The sequence below is a fragment of the Kogia breviceps genome, chromosome 7 (genome assembly GCF_026419965.1).
Source record: "Kogia breviceps isolate mKogBre1 chromosome 7, mKogBre1 haplotype 1, whole genome shotgun sequence".
NCBI classification, from domain to species: domain Eukaryota; kingdom Metazoa; phylum Chordata; class Mammalia; order Artiodactyla; family Physeteridae; genus Kogia; species Kogia breviceps.
Genome location: NC_081316.1, coordinates 107,653,155 through 107,671,330, shown reverse-complemented (window position 1 = coordinate 107,671,330; position 18,176 = coordinate 107,653,155). Strand labels below are relative to the sequence as shown.

Genomic DNA, 18,176 nt, shown 5'->3' with positions numbered 1-18,176 from the left:
TGTTTGCCCAGCTTTTCTCTGGGACTTGTTCCCCTGCTCCAAACACAAGGCCAACTCCCCTGGAGGGTGGGGAGAAAGGCCACTGCTGGTAGGTGTTCAAAATGCCTTATTTCCCTTGATCTCTGCTATTCCAATGACTCCTATCTCTACTCAGCAGCCTACTTCCTGTGGACATACTTGGCACTCCAACTAGCTCCATTTTATTTATTTATATATATATATATATATTTATAAATTTATTTATTTATCTATTTATTTTTGGCTGTGTTGGGTCTTCGTTGCTGTGTGCGGGCTTTCTCTAGTTGCAGTGAGTGTGGCTACTCTTCGTTGTGGTGCACGGGCTTCTCATTGTCGTGGCTTCTCTTGTTGTAGAGCATGGGCTCCAGGCGCACAAGCTTCCGTAGTTGTGGCACTTGGGCTCAGTAGTTGTGGCCTGCGGGCTCCAGAGCTCAGGCTCATTAGTTGTGGTGCACAGGCCCAGCTGCTCCGCGGCATGTGGAATCTTCCCGGGCCAAGGCTCAAACCCGTGTCCCCTGCACTGGCAGGCAGATTCCTAACCACTGCGCCACCAGGGAAGCCCTAACTAGCTCCATTTTTAAATGTCCCTTTGGGGCTTCCCTGGTGGCGCAGTGGTTGAGAGTCCGCCTGCCGATGCAGGGGACACGGGTTCATGCCCCGGTCCGGGAGGATCCCATATGCCGCAGAGCGGCTGGGCCCGTGAGCCATGGCCGCTGAGCTTGCGCGTCTGGAGCCTGTGCTCCGCAACGGGAGAGGCCACAACAGTGAGAGGCCTGCGTACCGCAAAAAATAAAATAATAAATAAATAAAATGTCCCTTTTCACAACAACAACAACAAAAAAAAAAAATCGAAAAATGGGCAGAAGACCTAAATAGACATTTCTCCAAAGAAGACATACAGATGGCCAATATGCACACGAAAAGATGTTCAACATTGCTAATTATTAGAGAAATGCAAGTCAAAAACTACAGTGAGGTACCACCTCACACTGGTCAAAATGGCCATCATTAAAGTCTACAAATAACGGGACTCTGTTGCTAAGGCTCCACGTTCCCAATGTAGGGCGCCTGGGTTCCAACCCTGGTTGGGGAACTAGATCCCTCAGGTCGCAACTAAGAGTTCGCATGCCACAACTAAAGTTCCCGTATGCCTCAACTAAGACCCGGCACAGCCAAATAAATAAATAAATAATTTTTAAAAAAATCTGTCTGGAGAGGGTGTGGAGAAAAGAGATCCCCCCTAGACTGTTGCTGGGAATGTAAATTGGTGCAGTCACTATGGAAAACAGTATGGAGGTTCCTCAAAAAACTAAAAATGGAGTTGCTATATGATCCAGCAATCCCACTCCTGGGCATATGTCCAGACAAAATTATAATTCAAAAAGATAGGACTTCTCTGGTGGCGCAGTGGTTAAGAATCTGCCTGCCAATGCAGGGGATACAGGTTAGAGCCCTGGTCCAGGAAGATCCCACATGCCGCAGAGCAAGTAAGCCCGTGCACGGCAACTACTGAGCCTGCGCTCTAGAGCCCTCGAGCCACAACTACTAAAGCCCGTGTGCCACAACTACTGAAGCCCACGCATATAGAGCCTGTGCTCCGCAACAAAAGAAGCCACCACAATGAGAAGCCTGCGCACGGAAACAAAGAGTAGCCCACGCTCGCGGCAACTAGAGAAAGCCCACGCGCAACAATGAAGACCCAACGCAGCCAAAATAAATAAATAAAAATTTTTTAAAAACTATACTTCAATTTAAAAAATACTTTAAAACTGTCCCTTTTCTGACCGCCTATCCCTCCCGCCCTCTGATCTTCAGAGGCTCACTGTATTTGATTCTAACTAGTCTCCTAGGGCCTCCCTGCCCAGTTTTGACCTCACGATCCTTCTCTGGCTGCTCTAATTACCCTGCTCCTTGACCCTAGGCAGTTCATGTCCAAGCAGACAAGCCATGGCCGAGGATCAACCCAGTGGTCTGTCTTCTGCTTTTGCTCCGGGGGTGCTGGTATCTGCTACAAAAAAGTGTCTGGCTGTGTTGAAGTTGCCACTGCCTGATCTTGGTCCTCAGACTCTGCTGAGTTGTTAGGTGATCTGTCTCACTCCTATATCTATAAATGGCGTTTCTAAAACTTGACAGTTGTTATAAATCTCCTTAATCCAACAAATTATCCCTCAATAACATTAATCCCTACTCTATCAAGGAAATAGAGACCGCCAGGCATGAAATCCCTCTGCCACCTTACACCTCCTACAAACTAAATTCACATCCCCTCCCATCCTGCCTTCCCTCTACTCGAAGGAAGGGATGTCTCCATTACTTTCCAAGCTTTGTCTATATACTTGTCCTCCATATTCCTTGCTCAGTCAAGAAATTCAAGCTATTTAGCATGCTATGAAAAGTTTTCACAATCTCCCCCTACCTTCCCTCTCAGCCTCAACCCCCTCTGCTACTGTACACGAAATGAGTATTCTCCTCATTCGCAAAGTGCACCATGGGATTGCTGATCTTCAGCAAATTCATTCATTCATTGGGAGCCGATATTCACTAGGTCACAATCTGACAGAAATGACTTGATTCCCCATGACTGTTCTTCCCTCTTCTCATCTTGGAGAATCATTTCTCTTTTCTACCCACTCAGCTCTTCTGTGCTCTTGTGTGAGGTTATGGACTTGCCCTAAATAAGAAAAATGAAGCATCAGCTTCCACACTCCTGGGCCACCTGCCCTCTCTTCCTACCGCCACCCCTTTGAGAAGAGTAAGACAGGGTATCTCCTTAATCTTCAGGCACCATGATGTCTGACTCTAGATGAAATTTTAAGGCAATCAAATTAGTCCTGGCACCCTCCTCCCTCCAGCGATCTGCTGTCACCCACCCCCAGCCTCTATATTCTTCCACAGGCCTCTGGCTGCTTAGACTCAATAACCCCTTTCTCTGGTCTGGTGCTTTCTAACCCACGCACACAGAGCCCAGGATCCCCTCCTCCTGGAGAACTGGAATCACACGGTAGCAGGCCAAAATGTCTTCTGCACTCCCCATGGTCCAGACCGAGCAATGGGATTTGGTGTGGGCGTCACTGGTATGACTGGTAGGGAAGGCCCTTTTCATGGGGTGCTGGCCTGATCCTGAAGGCACTGCTCAGCTGAGGAATGCATGGCATCAGTAATGCTGGAGAAATCCCTCAAGGGGCAGCCCCAGCCACTGCTTAGAGCACCAGCAAACCAAGGGCACCAAAAAACTGAAAGAAAAAAATTGAGACCAGAATTTGATAAGTTTATAAATATATATTTTTGAAAGTATAATCATGTTGTAGTTGCTTCCAGGTTTAATATTTTCATTTTGAATTATACACAGAGAATGGGGCACCACAGTCTTATCAGGGTTCAGAGCCTTTAGGCTTCATTTCGTCTTGATTGGGAGAAAGGTCTCTAATGACTTGCCCTTGGGGTCTGCCTCTGGCCCTGTGCTATTCAACCTTTTAACCTACCACTTGGAGACAGTTGTCCATCGAGCCTCAGAGGTCAAAATTTAATGATAAACATGAGGGCTTGCTGTGGAGTCCAAGATAACCACTGCAAATATCTAAAGTGAAGGAGCACAGCTTGGGCAATAAAAAAACATGTAAAGGCTTAGGGGCTTCAGCGGGCAGCAGCTTCATACTAAATTGAGAGCATGGTGTAACCACCAAAACTAGAGGCCCCAAGCACATGGGGGTGGAGAGGGGACTCTGAACTACACGACACAGGTTTAGAAGAAACTGAGGGTGCTTAGCCCGAAGAAGCCTCCGTTGTCTTCAGTTATCTGAAGGCCTGATGGGGGAGCAGAATTATACTTGTTTAGTGGAAGGACAGTGTGTGGGTGGTGAAATTGATACAGGATCCTAGAGGAGTGAGCCTGGAGATGCAGTGGCTTTACTTATGGAAAACTTCACTTGCGTTTCCTCTCTCCTCCATGTTTCCATTTTTCTAAAAAAAGAAAAATCTTTCTCAATGCCTTTTATATATATATATATATTTATTTATTTATTTATTCATTCATTTATTTCGTTTTGGCTGCATTGGGTCTTCATTGCTGTGCACAGGTTTTCTCTAGTTGCGGTGAGCGGGGGCTACTCTTCGTTTTGGTGTGTGGGCTTCTCATTGCAGTGGCTTCTCTTGCTCTGGAGCGCGGGCTCTAGGTGCGCGGGCTCAGTAGTCATGGCTCGTGGGCTTTAGAGCGCAGGATCAGTAGTTGTGGCACACGGGTTTAGTTGCTCCGAGGCATGTGCGATCTTCCCGGACCAGGGCTTGAACCTGTGTCCCCTGCATTGGCAGGCAGATTTTCTTAACCACTGCGCCACCAGGGAAGTCCTGCTTTCTTTTTAAAATTATTTATTTTTTATTGAAGTGTAGTTGAAGTGCAATATTATATGTTACAGGTGTACAATATAGTGATTCACAATTTTTAAAGTTTATACTCCATTTAGTTATTATAAAATACTAGCTATATTCCCTGTGTTGTACAGTATATCCTTGTAGCTTATTTCATACATTATAGTTTCTACTTCTTAACCCCCTACCCCCATCTTGTCCCTCCCCCCTTCCCTCTCCCCACTAGTAACCATTACTTTATTCTATGTGTCTCTTTCTTTTCTGTTACATTCACTAGCTTGTTGTATTTTTTAGATTCCACAAATAAGTGATATCATACAGTATTTGTCTTTCTGTCTGACTTATTTCACTTAGCATAATATCCTTCAAGTCCATCCTTACTGTTGCAAATGGCAAAATTTCATTCTATTATATGGCTGAGTAGTATTCCACTGCATATATATACAACATCATCTTTTTTTTTTTTTTTTTTTTTTTTCGGTATGCGGGCCTCTCACTGTTGTGACCTCTCCCGTTGCGGAGCACAGGCTCCGGACGCACAGGCTCAGCGGCCATGGCTCACGGGCCGAGCCGCTCCGCGGCATGTGGGATCTTCCCGGACCAGGGCACGAACCCGTGTCTCCTGCATCGGCAGGCGGATTCTCAACCACTGCGCCACCAGGGAAGCCCAATACAACATCATCTTTATTCATTCATCTGCTGATGAGCACTTAGGTTGCTTCCATACTTGTCAGTTGTAAATAATGCTGCTATGAACATTGGGGTGCATGTATCTTTTCAAATTAGTTTGTGTTTTTTTCGGATATATACCCAGGGGTGGAATTGCTGGATGGTATGGTGGTTCTATTTTTAGTTTTTTGAGAAACCTCCATATTGTTTTCCACAGTGGCTGCACTAACTTACATTCCCACCAAGTGTACTGTTTTCCCACGTCCTCACCAACATGTTGTGTTCTTTTTGATGTCAGCCATTCTGACAGGCGTGAGGTGACATCTCATTGTGGTTTTGATTTGCATTTCCCTTATGATTAGCCATGTTGAGCATATTTTCATATGCCTGTTGGCCATCTGCATGTCCTCTTTGGAAAAATGTCTGTTCAGTTTTCTAGTCAGTTTGTTTTTTTGACGTTGAGTTGTATGAGCTGTTTATATATTTTGGATATTAACCCCCTATTGGTCTTATCATTTGCAAATATTTTCTCCCATTCTGTAGGTTGTCTTTTCATTTTGTTTATGGTCTCCTTTTTTGTGCAGAAGCTTTTACGTTTAATTAGGTCCCATCTGTTTACTTCTGCTTTTATTTCCCATGCTTTAGGACAGATCCAAAAAAATATTGCTACAATTTTTGTCAAAGAGTGTTCTGCCTATGTTTTCCTCTAGGAGTTTTATGGTTTCCAGTCTTACATTTAGGTCTTTTACCATTTTGAATGGGCTTCCCTGGTGGTGCAGTGGTTGAGAGTCTGCCTGCCGATGCAGGGGACACGGCTTCGTGCCCGGGTCTGGGAGGATCCCACATGCCACAGAGCGGCTGGGCCCGTGAACCACGGCCGCTGAGCCCGCGTGTCTGGAGCCTGTGCTCCGCAACGGGAGAGGCCACAACAGAGAAGCCCGTGTACCGCAAAAAAAAAAAAAAATTAGCTACCATTTTGAGTTTATTTTCATATATGGTGTTAGAGAACATATTGCTATTTATTTTTTTTTTATTTTTTTTTTTTTTTTGCGGTATGCGGGCCTCTCACTGTTGCGGCCTCTCCCGTTGCGGAGCACAGGCTCCGGACGCACAGGCCTAGCGGCCATGGCTCACAGGCTTAGTTGCTCCGCGGCATGTGGGATCTTCCCGGACCAGGGCACGAACCCGTGTCTCCTGCATCGGCAGGCGGATTCTCAACCACTGCGCCACCAGGGAAGCCCACATATTGCTATTTCTTGAAGGGGCTCTTGCAGAGGCGAAGTGAACACCTACATTGACTTGACCTTAAAGCCCTCATTATTTCTTGCCTGAATTCCTGCAGCAGCCCCCTAACTTGCATCTGCCTGCTCTCTCATTCCCATCACTGGCAGAATCACCGTTCTAAAACTTGATGCAGTCCTTTTGGGCAGCTTTGCCTTCCTTCCCAGTCTTGTCTCTCTCCACAACCCACTGCCCTCTGTGCTGCAACCACAAAGTACCCCTTTAGATTCGTTTACAGACCTAGTCTCCTCTGCTCCGAATAAACTGCGCACCCCTTTGCAGATGGCAGCTCTAGTTGTTTCCTTGACAAAGCCCTTCTTGATCCCTTGGGCTAGTAATACTGTCAGCTCCTGCTTTGAGCCTCCTCAACAAACCCTGACAGGCCTCTCACTCCATTCATTTAGGTCTTTCCTCGCCTCTGTACTGCAAGTGCCTCCGGGGCAGATCCTGCCTGGGTTTATCCATCTTTGTATCCTTAGCACCTGTCACAAAACCCGGACTCTAGGAAGAACTCAGTAAATGGCTGACGGAATTAATGAAGAGACTTCTCTTTCCTAATTCTTCCAGCAATAGGCACACAGTTTTTGAAGTAAGATTATTTAGTCCTTTTTAAAAATGTCTTTTTAAAAGACATCTAGTCCTTTTTAAAAAGTGTTATAACAGCACTTTGGGGGCGGCTTCCTGCCCGTCCAAGACCCCTGAGAGTACTTCCTTGACCTCTTGAGAGTGGCAGAGACCTTAAGAATGGACACATAGCACTAAGATGTGACTGGACAGGCCTAAAGAAATGGTTCTTGTTTAGGAGGGTTCCAACCCCTTTGAGAATCTACTGAAAATACAGACCCCTTTCCTCAGGAAAATGCACATTCAGATACACAACTTTCTAATTTGGCTCCTGGACCCCCAGTACCTGCTATTCCCTAGGGCCTCCACATCCACCCTCCAAAGTCTCCTTCTTAGTCCCACAGCTCCACGGGTAAAGAACCCCCAACCCAGAGGCACTGGCTTCTAACCAGCACTCAGAGCGTGGGGCCAGCCTGAGTGCTCTGGCTTCCTGGCAAGCCCCACTCGTCCGTCCTAGAGTGTTCTACTGCCCACTCCTGGCCTACGCCTGGGACCTCTATACAGATGGTAGATGTTCCAAGAAGAAATGGAGAAGTTTCACCAAAGGTGGGGTGTGGGGGAGGGGGGCAGGGAACAAGAGGACAGGTCAAAACAAAAAACAAACCCCAGTCACTAAAAGGGGAGTGAGCCTAATTATTCAGCTCCTCTTCTGGGCAGCTGTATTTCCTCGTTATCGAATTAATACCACCAAACATAAGGAAGAAGTGAGTAATGGTCCAAGCGTTTCTTTTATTACCAAAAACAATTGTTACGCACATACTCACTGCCTCCAATCCCATCCCTGAGGATGACCATGAAAGTCCTTGGGGTTTGTAGGAGGAACCATTTAGAGGGAAATGCCTTGGCTAGTTGTGAGGAAAGGGCCCTTGCAGGGATCAGTTACATGTCATGCGGGGCCTAAGGACCCCTAAAGACAGGAATGGATGTGAGTTGACTATGGATTTTAATCACTCTTCCAGCATGTCTGGGGGTTAGGGTTAAACTTGACACTAGCCCCCTCTACAAGAACACACACAACCAGGGTGCCCCCCCAAAGAATCCAAACTCCTCAGGATCCCCACAGAATGTGGTCTGGCACAAAAGGGAAGTCCCTCAGTCTGCCGAATGATGCAAGCTGGGTCCAGAGTGGACCGCACTGCTCTCAGCACCACTCCTAAAGGCATCCAATGGCAAGCGCTGCCCACTAGGGGCACTGCCACCAGCCCGGCTCAAACCCCAGCTGGGGTCTGGGGTAGCAATGGCCAGGGTCTGCAGCCTTCACACCATTTGGACTTCTGGCTCCTCAGCTACTTCCTGAAGCTCTTCCTTGATGCCCCCAGAGGGGGGCTCAGAGGCTAGAGGTGGCTCTCCCGGGGCTTCGGACAGCACATAGTAGACAATCTCTCGCTCGCCTTGGGCGCTGGTCTGATTCACCACGTGGATGACAGGGCTAGAAGTGTACTGAGAGGCCGAGAGGGCTGTCCCCTCACCATCCCCACCTTCCTCTTCCTCTTCAGCCTTTTCCTGGGGTCCTGGCTCCCGTGGCACTGTTTCTAGAATGATGCCCTGCAGGCTGCTCTCATTCAGTGATGCTCCCAGGCCCGATCCCTCTGGTGGCTGCCGCAGCAGTTGCTGTGTCAGCTCTACACTCTCATAGCGAACCAGCTGCAGCCGCATGTAGCCGTCTTCATGCTCCTTGTACCTGGTGAAGGAGGAGCACAGAGGGCAGCAAACAAGGGCAGGGGGAGGCAGAAATGGCCTGGAGATTGGCGAGGTAAGGGACAAATATGGGGGAAAGAAGCAGCTCTGGGATTCTAAGTGATGGAGGTTAAAGATAAAAAAGGTCTTTATTGGAATATTTAGAAGAAAAGGCAAGAAGGATCATTACTCAAAAAGGGAAGGGAGGGGAGGGAAGGGGAGAGGGAGGAATTATCTGTACTGGAGAGTAGTGTTGTCAAAGGATTTATGAGCAGGCCATGGAGCTACAGATTAGGGCCCTTGGACTCACTCTGGTTCCGGTTACAGGGCTTTTGGCACCTTTTACTGTTTTGGGCATGTGCCTTGGATTCAAAAATCAGAAAAATAATCTTTGCCCCACCACTATTCTCGAGGTTCCTTGAGCCTAAATGGAGATGGTGGACATCAAAGCACCATCAAATTCAAGGTCTCTAAATTGTTGAAAGGTATGAAGAAAAAGTGTGGGAAGCTGGGAGGAGCATACCGAAAACGGGGGTGCCCTGAGGGCCACTTGAACTGGTGTTTCTTGCGAAGGTGCACGGTGAGGTTGTTGCCCCTTGTGAAGCATTTGTCACACACATGGCATCTGTACCTCGGCTCTGAGTCTCCCTGGTGGGGGGAGGGGAGGGAGAGTGAGGCTAGCTTCCCCCCGACCCCGGGCTCCCCGACACTTCTGCTGGCCCTTCCCCACCATCATCCCCACTCACTTCATGCACTTTTCGGTAATGGGACTTGATAGAGCAGAGTGACCGGGCACTGAAGGTGCAGTTCTCGAAATCACACCTGTAGGCTGGCTCCTTGCTATGGGTGTCCAGGTGCTTCCGGAGGTCGATCAGATTCTTGCAGCTGCCGAGAGAGGTCAGGAGGGGTCAGAGGGCATGGGGGACCCTGGAACACGAGTTCTCTGATTTCCAGTCCCCGTTTCCCTTTACCTGTAGTCACAACAGTCACATTTAAAGGGCCGGTCCTCGCTGTGGCGAAAGCGCATGTGGTTTCGGAGGGAGGATGGCAGTGGGCAGGTCATGTCGCACAGAGGGCACTTGTAGTGGTTCACTGAGGAGCAGGGAGGAGGCTGTGATCCGAGAGCTAGTGGAAGCTTGGACGGCGGGCTGGGACGAGAGGGGTGGCTGGTCACTCACCATGGTTACGCATGTGGTCCCGCAGCAGCCGCTCCGTGGCAAATCTCTTGGAACAGTGAGAACACTGGAAGTGTTGCTCTGTGGTGGGGCGGGCAGAAGAGAGGGTGGGTTGTGAGGGATGGTGGACAGGCACAGAGAGGAGAGCAAGCTGGGAAAGGGGAACCATCCCAGGCAGAAGGGAACCACCAGAGGAGGAGCGGGGAGCTTAGGGAACTATGGACGGACGTAGTATCACAGAAAGAGCATGGGACTTGGGAGTCGAGAACCTGAATTAGAATTGCGGCTTGACCACTTACTAGCTGTGTGATCTCAGGTAAGTGATTTAACCTCTCTGAGCCTCAGTTTCCTCATACGCAAAAAGCGTGGATAAGAGGCCTACCTCATGGGGCTGCTGCTAGGATTCACTGAGATAAGAGCTGTGGCACACAGTAAGCATGGAATAACAACGTCTAATGAGTCTCTATCAGCAGAGACTGTGGTAGGTGACTGAGCCCTCAAGGTAGATGCAGCCAACTTGCAGATACCTTCAGGGGTCCCCTCTCCTGGGAACGTGCCCCCGACCCCCACTCCAAGCCTGCACCCATGCCCCTTCTCCGAACACTTACGATCCAACGAGGTCTGGCGACGAATGTGATCTAAGAACTTGGTGTTGTTGGCAAACATGCCCCCGCAGGTAGGGCAGGCCACCACCTTCTCCTGGGTATGGCTACGGAGGTGCTCTCGAAGCTTAAAGCGGTCCTTGAAGGTGCACGTACAGCCTGGGAAGGAAGGTCCAGTCAGGTCCAGCTACAAACCCTCAGAGTAGGCTCTGGTACCCCCACGTCTCTCCAGCCAGCAGCCAACCTTGCCCTGTAGGACTGGTCCCACCGCTAGCTGCCCTGGCCCCTTAGCAACCCCACGGCTTCTTTAGAGGTCGGAAATTAAAGAGTGGTCCCACCTTTCCAGCCACACAGCACCATGTGGTTGTCCTTGCCGCCTGCCTGGTATTCACAGCACAGGCTGTGCGCTTCCACATGCCGATAGAACCACTCGGGATTGTCGAAGGAGCTCTGTGCCAGGAGCAACTTGGGGTAAGGACTGAGGGTGGGTGGAGGGACTCCTACCCCTAGGTGTCCAAAGGGGGCTTCTCGGCTCTCTCCCAAATTAACTTGGTGGGGATAGGAAAGTTTGAGCAAGGGGGCTACCCAGAAATGTAGAAGGGCTACGAGCGGGAACCTCAGGAATACAGGGCATCCCTGAAAGGGTCAAGGCATCTTGAGTTGAGATCCCCAACTTCCCTCCACCCCTATTACTGGCTCTGCCTGCTGACCTCACAGTGCTCCCACAGACACAGGAAGTGGTCAGGGATGTCGGGGATGAGGTTGCGGCTCTGGAAGTCCAGGACGCAGGGCTTGAGGTCGGCCTGGCTCTGCAGGGTCTGCAGCCCGCACTGTTTCAGCTTGGTGTGGTAGCAGTGGAAGTAGACATGGCGCACAAGATCAGCAGAACTGTCCAGAGAACAAAAGCCGCACTCCTGCCACAAGCAGGAGAATTCTTCCTCTGCAAAAAGGGGTTTAGAAGGGAGAGTCTGATACTTTCCAAAGCTCTCTGTCCACTTAGCAGCAAGTGAGGATGCCGGACTGACCTGGTATGCCAGGAATTCATTCAGCAAATACTAGTATTTAATGACCACTAACTGTGTGCCAGGAACCAGGGATACAACGACGAGTAAAAAAGAGTCCCAGTCTTTGTCCTCGTACAGCTTTCAGTCAGAGAGAAAAAAACATCAAATAATCACATGTATAAATATTAAACTGCAACCAGGTGGAGGGGAAGTGTGGTCTAGGCAGGCAGACAGTGTGTGCATGTCCCAGTGCCAGTGACTCAGAGACAGCAGGTGTGGCTGGCATTTGCTACAGTGGCTCGGAGTTTCTGCTGTTCCCGAGGAACCTGAGACACCTCCCACTCCTTCCTGTCAAACCGGAAGTCCTTCTTTCCCCCATATTCTGCCTAAGATCGGCAGGACTATTCAATTCCACTTCCTATCTCTCTAGCATGTCTCTAAGCACCAAATTTCCATTGCTTTATAGGGGTTTACTTGTTTTGAAAAGTAGATACTTTAAAAAATACAATAATCCCCTAATTTCTCTTCTGTATAAATATTACTTGACTTTTGAAGCTATTAGTTATAGTTCACAGTCACTAGACTCAAAACAGAATTTGAGGTGGGGGAAGGAGAGGTGTCTCTATACCTTCTGTAGAACAGAGTTTTTCAAACTGTGTTGTGACCCATTAGTGGGTAGTGAAATCAGTTTAGGGGATTGCAAATCACACTTTTTTTTAATGAAAGAGAATAAGATAGAACAATTCAGAGAGAATTTAATACAGGCAAGTATTATTTTTAGTATTTTTTAACTTTTGTGTACAGGGTTGTGATATAAGATGTATTCCTAACTGGTGGTCACAGTAAAAAAATAAATAAATAAAAAATAAAAATTGAAAAACACTACCAGAGAGTGAAAAACAAGCAGCTTGCCAACAGCTTGTACAATATGATCCTTTTAAAAAAATAAAATCACGGCTTCCCTGGTGGCGCAGTGGTTGAGAGTCGCCTGCCGATGCAGGGGACACGGGTTCGTGCCCCGGTCCAGGAAGATCCCACATGCCGCGGAGCGGCTGGGCCCGTGAGCCATGGCCGCTGAGCCTGCGCGTCCGGAGCCTGTGCTCCGCAACGGGAGAGGGCACAGCAGTAACAGGCCCACGTACCACAAAAAAAATAAATAAAATTTAAAAATTAAAAAAAAAATAAAATCATATCTATCTAATTTATGTATACACATGCAGAGAGAGGTCAAAAAGAATGTTCACCAAAGTCAGTAAGTCAGTAATTGACTTTTAAAATTTTTTTTAATTTTTAATTTTTATTTTTTTTGTGGTATGCGGGCCTCTCACTGTTGCGGCCTCTCCCGTTGCGGAGCACAGGCTCCGGACGCGCAGGCTCAGCGGCCATGGCTCACGGGCCCAGCCGCTCCACGGCATGTGGGATCTTCCCGGACCGCGGCACGAACCCGTGTCCCCTGCATCGGCAGGCGGACTCTCAACCACTGCGCCACCAGGGAAGCCCAGTAATTGACTTTTGATGGCAGGTTCATTCCATATATCCTTTTTGAATGAGTTTTCTATAATGAGTCTACAGTGTTTTTAAAAAACCAAAAAAAAGCACAATTAGGAAAATAAACCACCACTCTCAATGGCTGCCTTCCCCCACTGCAGCAAGGAAAATCAGATTTTCCACCATCCCTTGAGCTCTTTCCCCCTGCTGTGTCCTGCTTCCTTACCCAGAGGGTCCTCCTCCTCCTCCTCCTCCTCCTCCTCCTCCTCCTCCTCCTCCCCGGAGCCCTGCAGGTGCTGCTGCAGGTGCTGAGTGACGTGCTCGCAGAACTCCTCCATGGCTGAGCACACAAAGGAGCAGGACCCCCACTCACACTGTAGCCCCAGGTTCTCTTTTCGAGGAACTTTCCCAGGGGGCGGCATGGCCTTCACCCTAGAGGGGGAGGAAGAAATCAGCAGCTGCCAGGATTCCACCCAAGTGCTGCTGAGTGTAAACAGCTGGGCGGGCAGCCAGCCTAGACCCAGAAGACATTTTCCAGTGGCCCGTGACAAACTCCATGATTTTTCAATAAGGACAGAGTAGCAGTTCCTTAAACCCCTGAAAGCTGTCTGCTGTTCTTGGGAAAGGAGAATACAAACTAACGTTACTGAGCATGTGCCAGGCTCTGAGCTAAGAACTTCAATAGACAATTTTCAAGGAGCTTCAGAGCAACCCGCCAAGAAGGAATTACTCCTACAGGAAGCAGAACAATGCTCAGGTTCAAAAAGGCTTTGGGGAATGACCCAGGGTTCAAATCCAGAGGCCTCTGTCCACCACCTACTTAGCTGTGCGACCCTGGACAAGTAACTTAACCCTTCTACTCCTGAACATCCTCATCTTCAGAATGGAGACAAGCCCTTTTGTTTTTAATTTCACATTTACTATACTACAAGCACCTATTAAGCACTTTATTTGCCTTGTGGCATTTAATTACCAACACCACCCTATGAGGTAAGCACTATTCTTAACTTCATTTGTAGATAAGGGCCTAAGGCTTGGAGAGGTTAACTGGTTTGACCAAGATCACACACTACTGTGGTCGGGTCAGGTGAGGCTGACTCCAAAGTCCACATTCTTTCCTATGCACACATATGACCCTAGAAGCTCCTTATTTCTTACTGTATCATAAGTCCCCCGCCAGCCAGACTTACAAAGTGCCGTACAAACTCCCTTTGTGTAACCTATCCAGTGCTTTACTCCACCACTGCCTTAACATCCTCTGAACAACTATGCAGATTCCATTTCAGGCAGTTACCTGTCCAGTTTATACTGGGTGTACACAGTGCTAGGCACACTTAGGCATGTAATAAATATTTGTTTAAGAAAGCTGAATAAAATAACTAAAGGTTCTCAACCTTTAATAGCCACACAAATGCAGAGGTTTCCAACCCCTCCCCTAAAGGTTCGGATTCAGGAAGGCTGGGTTAGGCCTAGAAATATGCTCTCTTAACTCAGCACTCCAGTTCTGGGGGGGCTTCCAGGAACAGTTTGAGGAACAATAAAAGAACAGTTTCCCTCGTTAAAACAAAACACAGGGACTTCTCTGGTGGCGCAGTGGTTAAGAATGTGCCTGCTAATGCAGAGGACATGGGTTGGAGCCCTGATCCGGGAAGATCCCACATGCCGCAGAGCAACTTAGCCCCTGCACCACAACTACTGAGCCTGCACTCTAGAGCCCGCGAGCCACAACTACTGAGCCCACGCGCTGCAACTACTGAAGCCCACACGCTCTAGGGCCTGTGTTCTGCAACAAGAGAAGCCACTGCAATGAGAAGCCCACGCACCACAAAGAAGAGTGTCCCCCCCCGCTTGCCACAACTAGAGAAAGCCCATGAGCAGCAACGAAGACCCAACGCAGCCAAAAATTTAAAAAAATAAAACAAACAAAAAAACCCCACAGAATGACAGATGATACTATAAGCAAAATCTCTGGAGGAAGAAAAGTCACTAAGAGGCCCTGATTCTGTCCCCTGTCACCTCTTCCTTGAGGATTCTCACTGATTCTCGCTGTCCCCACTGCGGTACCCTGAGAGGGAGCAGGAGCATTGCTCCCGCTGGCCTTCCTGAAACAGGTGGGAACTCTGAAAAAGAACTTTACTACACACTGAGGAAGAAAACCCAGAAAACACAAAATGCATAACATCTTTCATAGCTACAACTGTAAGAACCTACTATATCTAACTGCTTACCAAAGAAACCCCTTTCAAATCCACAGCCTTTGCCTCTCCTCTGAGAAGAAGCCAGCTACCTCTGACACTCTGGGGTGTGAGTACTTGGGGCTGCTGAGCTCTTGGTAGACTAATAGTGAAGCCCTATTAGGAGAAAATGTGGACTACTTTTACAATTTGGGGATAGAAGAAGTAGGGAAAGCCTTCCTAGGTAAGACATAGCAGTCCAAACCTCCTATACTACCTTCAGGATCAAGTCCACTTAGCACAGCACGCAAGGCTCTGCTCCAACTGGCCACAACTTACTTCTCCAGGAGCTGGGTAAGGGAGCTAACACATGAGGGCCTACCATGTGTCAGCCCCGTGGTGAGTCCTCTTCCACACTTCACTTCATTTGGTGTAAGAGTGCCCTGATTCTAATCCAAAGGTCGTGCCCTTCCCCCCACACCTATCCATTTATTCCCTCTTTCTCTCTGAGTCAGTAATCTTTGTCCCTAAACATACTACATTCTCCTAAAACGCTCTGCCTGAGAAACCTCTACTCATTTGCTTCAAGCCCAAATGCCCCCTGCTTGGTGACCCCTCTCCCAATTCATCCAGGTACAGCTGACATATCCCCCCTCCTGCCTCCACGGCACTCGGTACACACCTCCATCCAACTACCTGTTACAATGGAACAGAATGTGTGTCCCCTAGACAAGGAGCTTCTCAGGGCAGAGCCCATCTCTTCTTCACTTCTCATTCCCAGCATTAGCCCAGAGCTTTGTACTCTTGGGAAACTCAATAAATGTGGGGATATGATTATATCCCAGGAAGCATTCCTAGACTACCCCGCCCCTCAAATCACTCTCGCCTTTCGGTTTGATGGCTAGCATAGTTGAAACCAGAAAAGCTCAACCCTATTTTTTCTGCTGCCCTTGGTCACTCATGGTTGTTTTGTGTTCTACTCTCATTTACCCAACTGGACAATATTTGCTGCTTCTGAGCAGATACCATATCACGCCTGTGTCCCTATACTGTGTCCAGCACAATGCTGAGCACAAATATTCTAAACACATACCTGTTGTTAGACTGTGGATAAGGCCCAGGAAGCAGGCTATCTAGATATCTAGAATGACTTGAAATTTAGGCAAAGCTCCCTGAATCCCTCTTTCAGCATCCCCCAGCGTTCTTTACTTTCTTTCCCTGTACACTGCTTGTTTCTACCCTGGGAAGCTGTAGGACAAAGTGACTATTTGGTCACCACTCCTCTTTCTGTAGGCAAGGGATGCAAATGAGGCAACCTGTATAAGGAAAGGGCGCTGGACCAGCTGTCAGAAGACCTGGGTTCAAGCTTCCTGTCTCAATGAGTTTGCTCAGCCTAGAATATTATAACACCTAACTATCTACTATATGCCAAGCACTGTTTTAAGTATCTTATATGTATAAAAACTCATTAACACAACAACCCTATTGAAGTAGGTACCATTATTACCCACTTCGCAGATGAGGAAATGGCCCAGATAGGTTAAGTAGTTTACCCAAGATCAAAGCTAGAAAATGATGGGAGACAGAATTCAAAGCCAGGGAGCTTGGCTCCGTTCTCCTCCTACATCAGCCTGTCTTTCTTCATGTCTGATTCCTTCCTCCCCACAGACATAATATCCATATACACAATACCCAAAGCATATTTTATTGAGTAGCTATTTTGTCAGTTTCCTCCAATAAGCTGTGACCTCCTAGAAAGCCTGGTCTGTGCTGTGTTCAGTTCCAACTGCAGGGCCACCACGTACCTACTACAACCTCTTTTAATGTTTAAGTAAATCTGTTAACTTATTACTTTACTTTTAGACAAATCACTTAGCTTCTTTGAACCTGTTTCCTTAAATGTAAAACAAGATACTAATATCACAGCAGTGGATGATGGATTCAATAGATCTGATTAGAAAGTTCCAACATTTACTAGCTAGCTATGTGACCTCAGGCAAATTACTTAAGCCCGGGTTTCCCATGTAGCATGGGAATAATCATGCCTGTCTCATTGAACTGGTTTATGGATTAAACCAGATAATGGATATTAAAATACCTAGCATAACACACCGCCAGAACTCAACAAGTGTTGGCTCTTCGTATCCCTGCTTCTAAGGATGAGATGATCTAAGCAAGAATTCTACAAAAAGATCAACAAAAGGAAAGCCCGAAGGATTCCTAACCCTTACTTTGGAGTCATAGTAAGAAGCAATCAGCAAAAACTTGAGTATAAATTGAGTATATATTGAGTATAAATTCGCAAAGCACCGAATGAACCCTGAATGGTGTTCAAGAAAGGAGGGACCCAGATCCGGAACCTCCTAAGGACTCACAATGTGGTCGAAGAGATAAGACTCTGACGTGTTAAGACAACGACCAAAACAAAGCGCCGGATGAGGGAAAGCTGGACAGGGAGAAATCCCAGTGGCACGCGAAACAGGGAAGACTTGCCCTAAGCGGTGAGGACCGGGCCCCTGGAGCACAGGTAGAATTTGGAGAGAAGGAAGGAGACCCTTCCGGCGGGTAAACCTCTCCCTCTCAGCCCCTCAGGCTTTCCCCAAGGCGTGGCGGCGACCGTGTCTCAACGGCAGCCGAAGCCCCAGACGCGAGGTTCGAGTAGATGTTGGAGGCTAGGCGCTGCAGGCACCAGGCAGACCAGCGTGGCCGAATAGCAAGAGGGAGCCTCGCCTAAGCGACTGGGGAAGAGCCTGGCCTCGGCAGCGAGCCCAAAGCCCAGCCCGACGCTGCCCGGCCAAGCCCGAAACCCGCAGCTTACCGTCGATCAGCCTAGTCAGCTCCGGGGTCTCTCCTGCTCTCCTCCCACCTCGCACAGTCTCTGGGAGGGCGCTTGAGCGACGGCCAACGACAGCCAATCGCCGCTCTCTGATCCCTCTAACAACCAATCGCCCCTACGACTGACGGAACCCGTGCGCGACCAAAACACGGAAGGGGCGGGAGTGAGGGGCGGCGGGACGCGCGGAAAGGTACCGCTGCTGGCGCCGCGGATCTCCTGGCGTGGCGCAGGAGGGGATACCTAGGGCCCGAATTCCCCCAACT

The 18,176-nt window shown here is 48.5% G+C and overlaps 1 protein-coding gene across 6 annotated transcripts; it reads right to left on the bottom strand.

The window, feature by feature from the left end:
• Nucleotides 1-7,666: 7,666 nt before the first annotated feature.
• HINFP (histone H4 transcription factor) lies at nt 7,667-18,176 on the bottom strand. 6 transcript variants are annotated; one of them, XM_059069045.2, is made up of 10 exons: nt 17,896-18,176; nt 13,130-13,335; nt 11,122-11,351; nt 10,750-10,861; nt 10,418-10,570; nt 9,813-9,890; nt 9,606-9,726; nt 9,381-9,519; nt 9,158-9,282; nt 7,667-8,638 (listed from the first exon to the last, which is right to left on the bottom strand). In XM_059069045.2, exons 2-10 carry the CDS (start codon nt 13,323-13,325, stop codon nt 8,215-8,217), a joined length of 1,578 nt encoding a protein of 525 aa, XP_058925028.1. In that variant the 5' UTR covers nt 13,326-13,335; nt 17,896-18,176; the 3' UTR covers nt 7,667-8,214. The 6 variants fall into 6 exon arrangements, with proteins under 6 accessions (XP_058925028.1, XP_066895227.1, XP_066895229.1 ...); XM_067039126.1 differs by having other exon boundaries at nt 13,277-13,335; nt 17,896-17,965; XM_067039128.1 differs by lacking the exon at nt 10,750-10,861 and having other exon boundaries at nt 17,896-17,979.